This window comes from Penicillium daleae, assembly GCF_028827525.1.
Source record: "Penicillium daleae strain IBT 16125 chromosome Unknown utg000008l_segment0_segment0, whole genome shotgun sequence".
NCBI lineage: Eukaryota > Fungi > Ascomycota > Eurotiomycetes > Eurotiales > Aspergillaceae > Penicillium > Penicillium daleae.
This window is the reverse complement of record NW_026623156.1, coordinates 5,576,160-5,591,840: the sequence shown is the minus strand read 5'-3', so window position 1 is coordinate 5,591,840 and position 15,681 is coordinate 5,576,160. Positions and strand designations below refer to the sequence as shown.

Sequence of the window (15,681 nt, the reverse complement as noted above, 5' to 3'; positions counted from 1 at the left end):
GATTGCAATGGATTGAATTGTCAGTACTCAACCATGAATCGATTTAGAACATAGGACTTCAACAACTTTGATGAACATAAAAGAAATGAAACTACTAAAGGTTCTGAATTACAACAACCCCCAAACAGGGCACTCGACAACAGCATCGGTAAATGAATAATATCATTTGTCTCATAATTGAATTCCTAGCCTCAACTGCCCACGCAGTCCACCGACCTTAAGTAGTCCATCTTGATCACATATCACATCCCCCGTTAATTCAACCCCAAGTAGAGTCCCATTCATCATCACCTATTTTTTACCACCACCAAACCACCCGGAGACAGTACTCTTAGCCTCGGCCGCTTTCTCCTCCACCGTACGATCAACATTGTCCACGGTGGCATTGAACTGATCTCGCGCCTCCTTGCGGTACCCTTCGAGCTGCTTCTTGCCCTCTTCCAGATGCTTCTTACCGTCTTCCAAGTGCTGTTTGCCATTGTCGATGAGGGCGGGGATGCGCTCGTCCAATTTGGCCTTGGAGCGGGCATTGTCAATCTGGAAAAGAATGAGTTAGACAAGAGTTTCGCTGGTGTTCGAGTTCAAGTCATGAGATCGGAAGATATGGGTTGGGATAGATGGAGGCGGTGGCCACTGTGGCCAGGCCAGGCCAATACAGCGCAAGCAAGCGGGCATTCGAGCATTCGAATAAAGAAACAAGGGGGAAAAAAGGAAAAAGAGAGCCATACAGCTTCATCAATATTAGAACCAGCCTCCTTGCCAACGCTCTCGCCGAATTTCTCTGCGCTCGAACCGCGGGGCAACTTCTCGCGCGCCTTGTCGGCATCAACTGCGTGTAAAAAAGAAACAAGTCAACACTCTCATCTCTTCAAATATACGATAATACCAGGAAATGGCTTGAGAGCGATCCTCTTGCAGGGCTCAAAAACATACTCTTCATCTCCTGCTTCGCACCCTTGACATCTCCGCCCGCGCGATACAGGTAGTATCCGCCCGCGCCGGCCGCGGCGAGACCCAAGTACAGACCGGTTCGGTTCTTGGACATGATGATGTCTTGTGTAGGTTTGTGGGCGCTAGAAGTCGTGGATGCTACAGCGTCCAAGTACGGGGTATTCTGGAATGGCTTCAGTGAATGGAGAGCTGTTTTGCTGGGAGGGTGTTATTTCAGGAGGCGAGGAGAAGGTTTGGGAGAGCTTTCGAGGAGGTGTTCAGGTTCAGAACTGGGCGGGTTGCCTGTCACTGGACTATGACGTCTGTTCGGGTTGGCAAACTTCGGCGCTGCAGGTGTGCGGCCAGACCGACCTCTGGGTTTCTTGCCATTGGCGTTACATTTGATAGTGCGCCTTTTAAGGATGGTTTGTGGTTTTAGGTGTTGTGTGCATAGAGTGCGAGTTCATGTATTTCATTGTATACGCGAAGGAAAGCTTGTATACTACATATCAGCTTTTTATGTAACTGGTCTATTTCCTTTATCCTTTGCATTCCTGTCTTCCCCTTCTCGCCAGCTATGGTATCTTTTTGAGGGGTCATCTCATTAGCTCGGCGCTAGGCGGGTCCACTTCAATGCACCCGAACGACGTCACCAACAAGTCATTGCCGCATGTGGTTCCGTTGCTGAAGAGTACATTATTTCGGAGCTTACCTGCCATGGTTGCCCCGACTTGTGAAGGGGGAGACACTCGATCGTGTACTTGGTAGTCCCAAGCATATCAAAACTAGAATATTTCAACCAGCTCAGCCAATTCACTGGTGAGCTAAAGGCAAGAGACAGGAGCCGCTTTGCTGCGGGGTAAGGTCAAGCTGAGAGCTCAGGCCGCACTATGTTATACCACGCGAGTACGGAGTACTACGCCTACTCTCCTTTTTTAATGTCGAATTACAACTTGATTCTAGTCTTCTCTACTGTACTATTCTGCTGCAGCTTCTAGAGGAAGAACATGGACTGTGTTTGTTCAAAATTGGCATTTGCAGTCATATCGAGGTCAAAACCTAACATCATAACGATCCTAACAACGGCCGTAGACGACATAAAAAAACATTGACAGGATGAATTCTCACCACAGGAAAAAAAAAAGTTGAGTATAATAAGACAAAAGCAGAAACTATATGAGACCCCACCACACAAAACAGATTGCAAGAACAGCATCGGGGAAATCGTGGGAAACGGGAGTGGGACAGAGTGAGGGGATGGAAGATCGGAGGAGTGGATGTTGGTGAGTAGTGCTTGAAATGATCAAAGCTACGCCACGACCAGAAGAGAAGAGGGAGGATGGATTGAGAGGAGGGGGGAATGGGATGGATGGAGAACAAGACACCAAACCAAATTGATCGAGGCGGGTATCGCATGCACACACGATGCCATCCATACGCTCCTGCTCGAAACGCCAGGAGATGCAGCACAGAAACCGCGGCCACTCTGAAAAGACCAGACACGAGACTCCTGAACAGGAAAAGAGAACGCAGAACAGATCAGATTCAGATAGAAAAGAGAGAGAATGTTCCGGTTTCATGTATAAAATCATCACGGTCGTTAGTTCGTCAAGGGTGAGCGGGCCTCGAGGAGAGGCCAGCCCGATTTTCCCCGATGGTAAGTGGAAAGATTGTCTCACAATGGATGAGTATTGGGTTTGGGAACGATTGTTGAGTAGTGTCATGTCGAAGTAGAATGAGGATCCGCGGATCCGGTAGAGGACGTCACTCTCGTAGAGAGAAAGAGAGACGAAAAAGGTTGTAGGTATTATAGGCGAATACATATCGATCTCTCGGTATGTCGGGTATCAATTTTACAAGAACAATCTGGTGGCACCTTTGTTCTCACTCGTTGCGACGGCAACCAAGGCCTCGAGTCGGCCCATACCGTTATCTCGTGCAGACGAGTCTGAAAAGACGTCGGGTCGGGGCTCTCGCTCGGCGTGACCCGGGTAGCCGTCGGCGTGAGCGGCCTGTCGCCCACAGATCTATGACGGCATTAGTATCCGGGCCGCGTGCCGTCCGTTCGAAGGAGAGGGTCCTACCGGTTGAGGGTGATCGGATGGTAACGACGAGTCGTGCGCTTCAATATATCCGCTGCTATGCACAATGGCTGGGTGGTACTCGACCGAGGCCGTGGATGGAGTGTGGACCCCCTCGCTGCTGCTGGAGTCTTCGGGAGATGTCTGTGCCGGGCGACTGCTCGTTGACAGATTGGATGTGTGACCCCGGTGCTCTTCTGGACTGCGCTCCGCTGTAGGCGGGAATGTTGGCTGATACGAGGACGAAGGCCGGGAAGACACGTTCTGGAGCTCGGCAATGGTCTGCTGACTCCACGAGCTAGCATCTCGAGATGCTCGTCGGTCTCGAATATCAAGTCCAGTGAGATTGTGGTGCAAGGACATGTCCCACGATACATGACCGCGGCGGTGGCCAGGGCCGGAGATTGGAGGTGCTGGGCGCACTGACGGAGCCCCGTAGTTGTAGCCAGAGGCAAAGCTATGGGTTGGAGGAGGTGGAGGAGGTCGGTGCTGGCTGTCAATCTGCATCGGGCTCGCCTTGCGGGTAGGCGGAGTCAGAGGTCGGTGCTGAGACACGACTTTGTCGAAGCTCTCGATTCCGGGTAGCCGAGGCGGTTGCTCTGCCGAATTGGCTCCTCCCAGAGGTGGTCCCTGGACAGTATCGGGTGTGTGATACTGGCTCAAACCGCTAGTAGATGGCCGGCTAAAGACGGGGTATGTCGAGGGATGCCATGTTCGCCTTCGCATTTCGGCCTCGGCGGGGCTGAGGGTACTCTCATCCCGAGATGCAGGGTAGTTTGTACTAGTTGGGCTCGCAAAGACACCGGCGGCATTCGGATAGGGAGGGGCGGCGGGCGAGCCATATGGTGGGGGATATGCACCGCCAGGCTGTGCGAGAAATGGGTTGCTACTGGTAGGTACGGACAGTCGGCGAGCGGCGGTCTTGCCCTCCCAGAAGCGATGCGTGGCGGAGGCCATGGGGGATGTATATTGGGGGCTGGCAGTCGGGCCACCAGCGTAAACGTTGGACGGCGTGTAAGGCGACCCGCCCGCTGAGAGACCAGGAATACCACGAATCTGGCCTGGAGGTGTGCTCGGGGGCTCTCCCATCGGATCCAGTCCTAAGCGTGCGCGGCTGGTGGGATCGTTGGCCATGATCAGCGGCGGGGGTCGTCGCCGAAGCTCTGGAGGTTGACTAAAGGTGGACGTCGTAGATGCGATACTGGAAGTCGACAAATTCCTGCTATGACCACGGCTGTGAGCACCCTGACTACCTCCCGTCCCAGCGCGAGCCCGGCCAGTCGGGCGCACTCGATCCGTCCGCACCTGGCGTTGGAACCGAGTGCCTGTGGCCGCCAATGAATCTCCCGGAATCTCCTCATTGACATGTACCGTCTGGGCATGTTGTCGTAAATTATCCAGTCGCGAGAATCGTCGGGAACAGTGACATTGAAAGGGCCGCTCGCCGGTATGCTTTCGAATATGTCGCGCCAGGTGCTCGCTGCGTGTGAAGCTCAGGTTGCAAGGTGGGAAATCGGTGCAGAAAAACCGTTGTCCCTTCTTCTTTTTCGACGGGGGTGCGCCGCCCGGTTCGGGCTCTTGGTCGGATCCATCACGTTCTCCATCCGAGTCGACATTCATCGCATCATCTGATATGGTCGAGGCCGTTCGAGAATGTCCGGACACTGTTGCCTGCGTAGGATCATCTCCTCGACTTGACTTTGCAGCGGTATCGGGGTGTTGGTCCGCGGGGGAGGATCGATCTGAGGAGGCCGACACGCCGTTGGGGTTCGCACGGGGGGTGGTCGCACCGTCCATGGCGTGGTCATCGGTCGCGGCCGAGGTGTTGACGGGAAGAAAAGAGGCCATGGAGGAGGCGACGTAATTTTGGTGGAGGCGGGTGATGTCAAGGGTTGATCGCTTCGGAGACAGGGAAAGGACAGAGGCGATAACCGCGGTCGCAAAGCCGGCGACCCTAACCCACGTCACTAGGACCCCGGAATTCCAGCGGGGAGGAGTTTATCTTCGATCGTAAAGAGCCGCAGCGCTACACCGAAGCAGGAGGGCAGAGAGGCAAGACGCGGAGTCGGAGGGCAACGCTCACTGTAAACATTTGCGCAATAAATTTTGGTTTAGTCAGGGCCACTACAAAGATGAAAAGAATATTTGCCAGGTAGAGAGAGAGAAAAAAAAAAAGGCAGGGAGAGAAAGTAGGAAGGTGAATCCAAAAGAGGCGGAAGAATTTCGACACGTACGATTTGGTAAGAGGTTGTGGCGCCCGGTATCCGACCACAGCTCGCTCGCTCTCTCTGGATCTCACGATCTCACGAGGAGGGGAAAGGCGAGGAGGGGAAGATGGCGGCAAAGACGAAGCGAAGGGTGGTGGGGGGAGGAGGAGGAGGAGGAGGAGGGATGGAGGGTCGGAGATTGGAATGCACAACCGGATTTCGTCGAAACGACGCAAGGAGTTGTGCAGGGGAAATATGAGAAAGGAGAGGAGGGAAGAAAGGGAAGGATAGTTAGCCGATCGCGAGCATCTCTCAAGAAGAGGCAGACGAGACAACCTGGGATCGGCCGGGAGGAGAGGGCTGGGGGGGGTGGGTGTTGGTGGAGAATCGGAGAGCAGATGTTTCAGGTTTGTGCCTGGGCTGCCAAGCACGAGAGGGGGGATTGGGAGAGGAGAACCGATCTGATGTATAGAAGATAGAAACGAGGCTCGAGGACCGAGAGGATGGATTATAGTTAGAAGATGATCGGTGATCGGTGATCAAGATGATAGATGATAGATGATAGATGATAGAAACGTGATCCAAGAGAAAGTAAAAGATATCCGACCAGCCAGGGTCAGTGTGGATCCTCAGGACGAAAATGGGGAGATATAGATATGATGACGATGACGATATATAGAATGGAGTATATTGGACGAATAAGCAGGAAGGAGGGGTAGTATAGATGAGGATGACACCGAGGGATCGTCTGCCAAAGGGACAGGGGAAAGGGGTAGAAAAAGAAAAAGAAGAAACGAAAAGTATAGCAGGAGGGCAGCGGATCGATAAAAAAAGACTCGAACGGCCAGTAGACGAGGAACATCCCAAGAAGACCAGTGGTGACGACGAGAAGGCGGCTTATCGGAAGCGAGGGGCAAAAGGACCGACCACCTTCACGGCCAAGTGACGAGGTTCCTCTCGGACAGGAGGATTCTTCCTCTGAGAACGAGTCCCTCTGCTTACGCTTCCAGTAGCTTGGGGCCTTTCCGGGCCTACCGATGCAAATCATCGTTTCACCAGATGACTTGGACGACTGTCCGCTCTGCAACTATAACCGTTCGTGCCAGGGCCCCCATCTCGCTCATTCTATGATTCTAGACTCCAGGTCCCTCTCAGCTCATAAATATGGTCCCAATCCATCGATCCTGGGACGAAGCCCCCTCTCGCATTCTCCGTTCTACCCATCCATCTTGATCTCCCAGGAACGCTAGGCCAAGAGCGGCACCGAGCACTGGACCCAAACGAATCTCGACTCAAGGTGCAAAAAGGTAAAAGGCACCAGGGCCCAGGCACCAGATAGCCGCCCTCGAATTCCAAGTAGATGATTCATAGGGCTCCAGTTTTGCACCCGCTCAACCAGTCACCAGGGTCCGTTGTCTGGTCATGGAGTTTCTCGGTCCCACGGTTACCAAAGGCCCAACCCATTCCCCAAGCTCCCAACCAGGCTGAACCAGTGGTGACTCTGGTGAAGGGTACTCGGCTGAGTCTTTGACGTTCACCATCCCAGAGGACCCTGGCAGGAAGCCGGCAAGGCTGTCGGGCAGTTTGATACGGGGCAGATCGGTCGAGACCGTTTGCCTGGATTTCCCCACTTCCACTTGACAAGGACTCTTGAGATCACGAGTAGTGACGAGTGACTGGTTCGCGGCTTTTCCTTTTGCTTTTTTTTTCTCCCTGCCATGCGACCCCCTTGCATTTGACGGCGTGGGAGTGGATGTATCATATATCTCCATCTCGTGTCTCATCGAGGGGGGTGGAGGGGACACACGAAAATCAGCACCTTCATACTACCAAAAAACGACGGATAACTGTCCCTGGAAGATGAACCTGGAAAGAACATGATGTGCTGGAGAAACGCAAAATGAGAAAATTCAGGTCATCCTCCAGTTCCAGTGCCTCCGTCATCCTCTCCAGTCGTCGTTCTGGGCAGACTTTTGGGATGGTTACGCGGTAGGGGGTCGATTCCGAATGGTCCGCCATGATACGAAGAGAGAAAAATCTCCGCTCTTCCTCCCCCCTGGTCAAGCACTGACAGCACAAGTGACAAGCCAAGTCAGTGCCGAATTGTGTAAGACTCCGTAGTCAGTGCTGGCTCTTGTACGCCAGTAATGCCGGTTGGCTTGAGCCCGTTCGGCATGCGGCGGGAGGTATACGATCTAGCATGGACCCCAGCCAGAGGTTGATGTATACTTTTGAATACTTTGTATTCGGTACATGATAGTACGGGAACCTGAAGTATACGGTGGAAAGTGCCAGAGGAGACAGAGCTTTGTTCTCTCATTGGTCTAGAGGTGTATCATTCTATATAGCCGATAAGATATCTATACTCTGACGGGCATCACAGAATCTGATCCGCAAGAACATGTACTATGTCCTGATCCTCCCGGTATACTTGCTAATCAGGAGAGGATGAACGTTTAGATAGCTAATTTATTATTGTCTAGCGTCTAGCTTCATCAAATACTCTATTTCATATTCGCCTCCCAGCAAAGTTCCCTCCATTTCTTCTCCTCTTTCCCCGCGTTCAACGCAAAAGGCAAAAAGAACTCCCCCCAATTCCAACGTACACTATTTCCACTTAAAAACCCCTCCATCCCATCCCATAAACCTTCAGGGCCCGGTGCCCACCGACTCGCCCGTTAAGCGGATCTCCGTGCCTGCGTCTGAGCTTCTCGCCTCCCCCACTCCACTTGACACTATTCCACAAGGAATACACTTTGCCCCCCCCCCCCAACCACCAACCACCAACCACCAACCACTAATCCCGTCCGGCCCCCTCCTCTGTCCCTCGGTTTCTTTTCCCCGCTCTGGCAGTCTCGACTGGGGTCTGCGACTCTGCAAACGGCAAGACTGGCGGGTTATCGGCGAGATCATGATATCGATGATCGGCGGGCGGAGTTGCCAAGAGAGCGGGGAGAGGCTATGACGATGGCTGTATTCTGGCGTCCACGGTACACGGGGACTTTAAAACGCTCTCTTCTTGCTCAAGTTGAACTCTGTTAATGGTCTTTCTGGTCTGCGGATATCGTTGCCCCGGCACCGTTATTTTGTTCCAGCTGAAATTTGCGAGATAAGTATGGTAAGTGCCATTTAACTCGATCGCTATGAGTTTTCGTGACGCCACTCGCGAAGTAAATGATGTGCTCCATTTCTTCCAGGGCAGTTGGCAATTAATGTGCATCCGTCAATATCGAGCTAGCATTTACAAATCGTGCCGCTAGATTCGAGTGGAATGTTTCATCTTTACATCTCTTTCTCTCTAGAACCTTCATCCAGCCCGCTGGAATTGTCCGGCGGACGTGCGACTCGGCCCTGACTTGGTGGCTGATATCTCCGGGCCGCTGATCGACCTCTGCCCCTCTTTAATTCCTGATCCTTTACCCACTACCCACTAGGATAAGGGTAAGTCGCGACTGACTTAGTACTACAGTACTTCACATCCATCCATTCTACAGTAGAAGGCTGGAAGAGAGGCGGGGCAACACGTCGGATGGAGATTATGACTTGACCATTGAGCTTCGCCGTTACGGTGGAGCAAGGAGATCCTCACTGCGCGTCCTCCTTGTGACAACCGTTGATTGGGGAGGATCTGTAAATAGTATACGTAAGGCGGGACGGTCTGTAAGGGCCCGGTACCTGATGATACATACTCTGCACTTCGTGCACTTACTCCACAATATACTATGCGGTGGGTTCAAAGTGTCCTCACGTACACCATACCATCCTCCGTGTCTACCCCTCCAAGTTACACATCAAGTATAAAGTACTTTGTAGATAACCCCCCCATCTGCACGCCACCGCAGGGGGCAACTCCGCGAGGCACCAAGAGCCCAGTGAGCGACTCCAAGTAGCGCCAGGTACCTGCAGGGCTTATCGATAACTGGGTCCTTCGATCAGCCTGAATCATGGCTGGATCGGCGGGGGAAATCGTATCTCCGCTGACGTCGTCGACTCAGCCGTCCTCTCTAACTGGCTGTACATAGTTTGACTCATACTACTGTAGACGATGGCGCGCTAAGGGACCCCCCTGGGAATGTGGCCTACACAAATCACATACTTCATTCCGACTTCATATTTATAACAGGTAGGGTAGTTAATATGGTATTAGCCAATATATCCTCCGAACTGGATTATTCTCACGACGTCCCCCCCAACATCCATCTCGGATGAACGAACCCGAATACGTTCCATCTTCTTGGCCTCTTCTTTCTTGAAAATTGTCGCTAGTTTTTACTACTTCTCTCTCGTTTCGAGCGCCGTGTTTCGCATTTCGCCCCAAACTCCACCCATGAACTACAATACAGTCATCGCCTTTGAAGCGGTCAAGCCAGTAGCCTACCACTTTCCCCTTCTCACTTTCGCCGCACAGAGGCACAGATGACAGGTCCGACCATCTTTGTAAATGGATTCGTGCCACGAGGCCAATCACACGCGCTCTGCATGCTCTCCCAGGAGGATCCATGTACCTGAGGGGAGCGGGCGTCGTATGAAAGAAGGCGTGCCTGGAGGCCCCGGCCACGTATGTCCTCACCTCATCGTACAGAAACATTTGAGGAGGAGGAGTCGTTCAGCTGGGTCAAAGATGACGAAATACAGCGGGTCTAACGAATGGGATTGTAGTTTTGTATTTTCTAGATTGTCAGCTTTGGTGTTGTTCTCTTGTGGTCGGTGTGTTGTGTGTAGGGGTACGTTGGATACATGTCGACTACACAGGTAAGGAAGGATGTTGGGTCCAAGATACCTATTTATAGTTGGTAAAGATGAGGCTACTCGGGCCATCGCCGACCGCACTGCTCTTACTGGGAAGACACATGACAATTCAACATCGATGTAGTTTTGTAGCCAACTGTAAACAACCCAAAAATCGCCAAAATAATAATCAAGATTTACTCATAAATCGATAAATCGATAAACCATGTATATCAACAATACCCAGATACATACTCACCCTCCTCCACAAACCCAATTATAACCATATCAAGGCACATGCATACAACAATCCAACGCACATGTGATCTCAGAACGGCCGAACAAGGGCCCAATCCGCAACACAGAAAAGCTCACCACTTAAACCACTACAACCACAAACCTCTTCCCTTACCTTGACCCCCTTTCACCCATCCACCTTTTCACGGGAGCCTAGCCCTGTACGCCTCAAAGCAAGGCAAGGCAACCCGAATGCCCATCTACCAGTACCTGACCAGCCACCTTAGCAACAACAACGCACCACCACCACCACCGTGCGGGAGTCATCTGACCCGACTTCGTCAACCCCCCTGGGCGCCGTCATGGTAATTGTCCGAGATCCGGAGGTTTTGGCAGATCTTGTCCTCCGTACCTGCTGGTGGCCCAGGGACATTGGCTCGAGACTGAAGGAGGGTGGGGGGTGGGGGGTTGGTCTAGTTCGTGGTTGGGTGCTTGCTTTGCTGTGCGGTGCTGCATTTCGCTGGCCCTGGTGTCACCATGGCTTTGCTTTGTTTGGTGCCCTAAGGACGGGCGTTCCGAGGTTGTTACCGCCCCCGCCAGGCCTGGTACCTGGGTCGTGGATGTGAGATTGCCGATACATAGTTCCTGGATGCTGGGGCTGGTGATCCATGGGGCATACCTAGTAGCATGAGATGGAGAACCATAGGATGAGGGAGTTTGGTTTGGAAATGTAGCGACCAGGGCTGTGGCCATTGTGTAGACATTGGCATAGAAGTATAAAGTTTGATATGTAGTTTTATATTAGTGAATACCCGCTCCATCCACGTTGGAAAGTTATCTATGAAGGGTATCTTGTATTTCCATGCCTCAAAAACTTATATCACGTCCAGTTCGGATGTCCTTGCTATGATCGACTTGCTAACTTCACCGGCCTAGCGGCCCAACAACCGAGCTCACCATGACGGCTGCTTCGCGCTCCCAGTTGCCCACGCTGACAGTATCTGTACCAGAGCGGCCCTTCTCGGCCAACAGGCTCGCAGCAGACACCTGAGAAGCGCGCAGAACGCACTCCTTAATCTCCGTCTTGAGTCGATCCCGGTTCGATCGCAATGTCCGCGCGGAGACGCCCCCTCGACTTATGATTTCTTGGACTCGTGATGTGAGGGAAGATGCGAGCGAGCGCCAGTAGTATGAAGGCAGTGAAGAGGTGTCCAGGGCAGTGAGGAGGGGTTGGAGCAGATTGGTCCTATTGACACTTGCTGTAGTCTCCGAATCGGCCAGGGGTTCATCGCCGCCGGTCGATCCCAGAAGAGGGTGTGTTGGTGCACGGAGGTTTCTGAGGAAGGACTCCAGCGCGGCGATATCTTGACATCGAGAGGCAACCTCGTTCAGAGTTCGGTCCATCGTGGGGAGCTGCGAGAGTGACTTGGCAAGACCGTTTACAGAGGTCATGATGGCCGTGTGCATGTAGCCCTGCAACGTCGAGAGTAGCAGCTCGGGCTTGTAGTCAGATACAGTGGCGCCGCCCTTGGGAATGGGTGAGAGGAGGTATAGAGTTGCGGCAGCAGGACCCAAGCGTGCTCGCGCATCACGGACTTGCTTGTAGCTCGACGGAACCGGCGCGTGGCCATTGGATGGGGCCATAGGGCTTGTCAAGGAGAATCGGTTGATAGTCTGCTGCGCCCTTGCCTTGACCATATTTTCGGCGGGGATCACAAATTCGTTGCGCAACGTGCGCATTACCTTGACCTGCTCTAACCCATATCCCTCATCGTCTTCCGTTGTAGCGGAGAACATCTGACGCAAGTTCAAGATCGTGTAGGCCGCTCGTTCTAGAGCTCGGAATCCCTCTCGTACGGGTGGAGCCCCATCAGCCCCCGTTGTGGACGGTTGCCCTGTGCCTCTTCCTGTAATTTCCCCAACCTGACTCTCCAGTTGTCGACCCAGCGTCAAGCATCGTCCAACGGCCCGTGCCAGCCGGACCGTAGCTAAGGAGTTCTCTGCCGCGATGCGCGCTTCGTCCGCGGCCTTCCATTTTTGCACCACCTCTTTCTCCAATCGCTCGTATCCTTGAGTCACGGACGTGATCTGTGTCCCAGTCTCCTTTAGTATCCGTTCTGCAGCCTCGGACTGATCTTGGGTGTGCGATAATAGGGGCAGTGCGGACTTTGTGGTCAGGGTATGGATGTGGCTATCGATTTCTTGCAGGTCGAACAAAACTCGCGAGAGTGGGGTAGATAGATCGAGTGGTGTGTCCGTGGCATTGTTGGTGCTCAAAACGAGAGTATTGGCAAAGCTAGCTGGCGAAAAGTCGGGGTCGAGGAAGGCCTCGTAGTCGATGTACGATGGCTCCCCTTCTGCCATCTCGAGGATTGTACCACAGTACTGTCCTAGACAATCGGGAGCCTGGCAGGAATGTGTATGAGGATTCAGGAGGAACAATGAAGTGGTTTTGAGTTCCGGTTGTGCTCTTCAAGATGGGAAACACGCTGGAATGAGGTGGTAATTGTGTCAACGGGGTTTGTTCACAGTTGCGGGAATTTGATCATGAACGTGATATCTCATGGATTCGCTGTTTGTTCTATCGAAATAGCCTGCAAGATGCAGGAAGCCAATTGTGGGCGTTCAAGGTAGTTGGGAAAGACAGCTGTCGCAAGCTCCGCGATTAGTTATCCCACATGGACCGATAACACAGGTCACGTGTAGATATTATGGCCTGAGGCGTAAAGAACTACCAGAATAGGAGACTAGTGAGCAACCGAGCCCTCGGGTGCTTGTACCCGGCCGGGCTAATAGAGACCGGGTACTGTCTACCGATCTTTTACTTCTCAATGATTCTGTATGTCTTGGAGATGCATTCGTCAAAAGCTACCAGCTTAAGCTGCCACCATTGATTTTGTCAGTAAGCATCATTCTGCTTGAAAGACCTACTCATAAGTCGAATCAATTGTCAGAGCCGCCTAACAAAATCCATGTAGGTCTTCGGATCTGATGACCAAAAGCAACGCTCTCTGACGTCGGGTTCGTCGGGAAGCAGTCCGAACTACACGGGCCCGCCTTCCAATAACACTCGGGCGGGGGTTTGGGGGTGGGGCTCACGTAGATAAGCGTTCAATTAAATAACAGGCTTCTTTCTCCCCAGATTCAAGTGATCATAAAATTAAGCAGAAAGGTGAGTCTTAAACATTATGTGAGACAGTCTTTAAGCTACTGACCACTACTCTTGACACTTGTGTAGACACTTGTCGTATTATCAGAAGATTAACAACATGTCGACATCTACAGTGACTACCCAGCAGACACAGAGATCTTTTCGCCTGGCTGGTGAGGAGCAAATCAAGTCGGCTGAGAGCGACGCTCAATTCCAGTCTGTTGCCCGTGGTGATCGCAATGGCACCTTGAAGCTACGCGGTATCCCCACCTTCTCGGACCCGCTGGAGAAGCGCAAATGGATGAAGGAACACATGGCTGCTGCATTCCGTTACTTCGGCAAGATGGGATATGCCGAGGGTGTTTCTGGTCACATCTCTATGCGAGGTATACTTCAACCCTTTCAATGGGAAACATCTTTACTGGCAGCTGCTAACTTGTCACTCAGACCCTGTTCTGAAAGACCACTTTTGGATGAACCCCTTTGCCAAGCACTTTTCCACCATCAAGGCCTCCGATCTGGTCTTGGTGGACAGTGATGGATATGTCACTGAAGGAGGTGCCCAGTTGCCCATCAACGAGGCTGGATTCATGATCCACTCTGAAATCCACAAGGCCCGTCCGGATGTCGTTGCCGCGGCGCATACTCATGGCGTTTACGGCAAGACATGGAGTGCTTTTGGAAAGCCAATTGAGATGCTGACCCAAGGTCCGCCTTTTCCCAAGGGAAACTATCCTGCCTAACCTGGACCATGCTAATGAATAACAGATGCATGCAACTTTTACGGCCAATTGAGCGTTTATGATGATCACGGTGGCGTCGCGCTCTCTCAAGAAGAAGGAAAACAAATTGCGGCCGCACTCGGCAAGGATAACATTGCATGCATTCTGCAGAACCACGGGTGAGCCTCCTTTGGTATATTTTGCTTGTTCTTGCATTATTTGGAGGTCTAACGTGGCCCTTATCTAGCCTTCTCACTGTCGGACGAACGGTTGACGAGGCGGCTATTCTATATTCAATGCTGGATAATGCTTGTCACTCCCAGCTAATGGCCGAAGCGGCCGCCGCGAATGGTATTCCTAAGCGTATTATCAACAATGAGGTGGCCCAATATACTGCCGAGTTCGCCCAGAACCCCGTAAGTGTGGTCTCACGAATTCGCCTGAAATGCAAGATTACATTGTGCTAATTAGCTACAGCACAACCTTTATACTGAGTTCCAGCCTGAATTTGACTTGGTGGTCGAGGAGTGCAACGGGCGAGTACTTCAATAGGGGATGTCCAGAAGTGCTCTCAGCATGTTATGAATTCTCAGGGAGTCAAGTTTGTCCTTTCAGATTGTGGGCATTTGTATTCTGAGTTGATTGGTAATATACCTGCTTTCTGTATCAATTGGAGTCAGGACCCCTGTAGGGCCACGGGTGGGATGATGTAAAAGGCGAAGAACCGGGGACGTGGTATCTAAACCTGGGTCATCGAAGTAAATAAACTGCAGGCGATGCCAATCCTTTTCTAGCTCACGAATCGGCAGGCGGTAGTAGAAATATATGTTGAATATATACATACCTTTCTGGTAGTCAATAAGCCCCGAATAATGATTGATGATAGATAGATACTAATAAAAACAAAAACAAAAAGGATTAATGGAAAATCGCCGCCCGGCACGGGGCTCGAACCCGTGACCTTGAGATTGTAATCCTTTAGTTGTGACTAAAAGTCTCACGCTCTTCCAACTAAGCTAGCCGGGCTTTTTGGCGGTGAAGAAACCTTCTTAAATTCCATTATGAACATTTTCCTCGCTCCAAGTCTCTTTCACAGTATGATGGTCCAAAAACAGCGAGAATAGGATAAACGAGGTCCAGGAATTACGAGAATGGAGAAATGAAAAGTACTACATCAAACAAGAAAGCTCAGGAAATACTCGCTCAGATGTCCACGGTACATATTGGGAATAAGCTTAACGCTGTCACAGAAGAAGTAGTGTTTGACTTCGTGTCAAGGGAAGCTGGTTTAACATGTTTAGTTTCTGAAATAAACACGACGACGAGTTCAACGTCACTTTTTCTGCTGATATAGCAGACCTGGGAGTGGGTGTTATTTGTTGCTGACACTTTTTCTCATCGAAATTTGACTAAATTACAATACTCCCGATTTCCTCGCCAGTTACAAGTCCGACAACGGGAGTAATATGCCAAGGGTTACTAGAAGGCGGCTGGTCAGGGCTTGCTATCTATAAAATGACAATCCTTCGTGGCTCTATTGTCACAGCAAAAACACGCTGCTAAAATCGCCTAAAATGACTCTACGCAGTCCACCCCAACATGCTTTTTATAGACAGACGTCGACC

At 51.7% G+C, this 15,681-nt stretch overlaps 4 protein-coding genes across 4 annotated transcripts; 1 reads left to right on the top strand and 3 right to left on the bottom strand.

Moving 5' to 3' along the window:
* Nucleotides 1-291: 291 nt before the first annotated feature.
* On the bottom strand, nt 292-1,045 carry N7458_010495 (uncharacterized protein; the record flags this gene model as incomplete). The annotated part of the gene is made up of 3 exons (XM_056913877.1): nt 292-537; nt 729-829; nt 934-1,045. 3 exons carry the CDS (start codon nt 1,043-1,045, stop codon nt 292-294), a joined length of 459 nt encoding a protein of 152 aa, XP_056762726.1.
* A 1,738-nt stretch (nt 1,046-2,783) lies between these two features.
* On the bottom strand, nt 2,784-4,859 carry N7458_010494 (C2H2-type zinc finger protein; the record flags this gene model as incomplete). Its single annotated transcript, XM_056913876.1, has 2 exons — nt 2,784-2,957; nt 3,015-4,859. The coding sequence occupies 2 exons, from the start codon at nt 4,857-4,859 to the stop codon at nt 2,784-2,786; spliced, it is 2,019 nt and encodes a 672-aa protein (XP_056762725.1).
* Nucleotides 4,860-11,107: 6,248 nt separating this feature from the next.
* Nucleotides 11,108-12,547, bottom strand: N7458_010493 (putative Golgi transport complex component Cog5; the record flags this gene model as incomplete). Its single annotated transcript, XM_056913875.1, has 1 exon — nt 11,108-12,547. The coding sequence occupies one exon, from the start codon at nt 12,545-12,547 to the stop codon at nt 11,108-11,110; it is 1,440 nt and encodes a 479-aa protein (XP_056762724.1).
* A 905-nt stretch (nt 12,548-13,452) lies between these two features.
* Nucleotides 13,453-14,608, top strand: N7458_010492 (class II aldolase/adducin domain protein; the record flags this gene model as incomplete). Its single annotated transcript, XM_056913874.1, has 5 exons — nt 13,453-13,720; nt 13,782-14,042; nt 14,103-14,235; nt 14,304-14,472; nt 14,534-14,608. 5 exons carry the CDS (start codon nt 13,453-13,455, stop codon nt 14,606-14,608), a joined length of 906 nt encoding a protein of 301 aa, XP_056762723.1.
* Nucleotides 14,609-15,681: the final 1,073 nt, after the last annotated feature.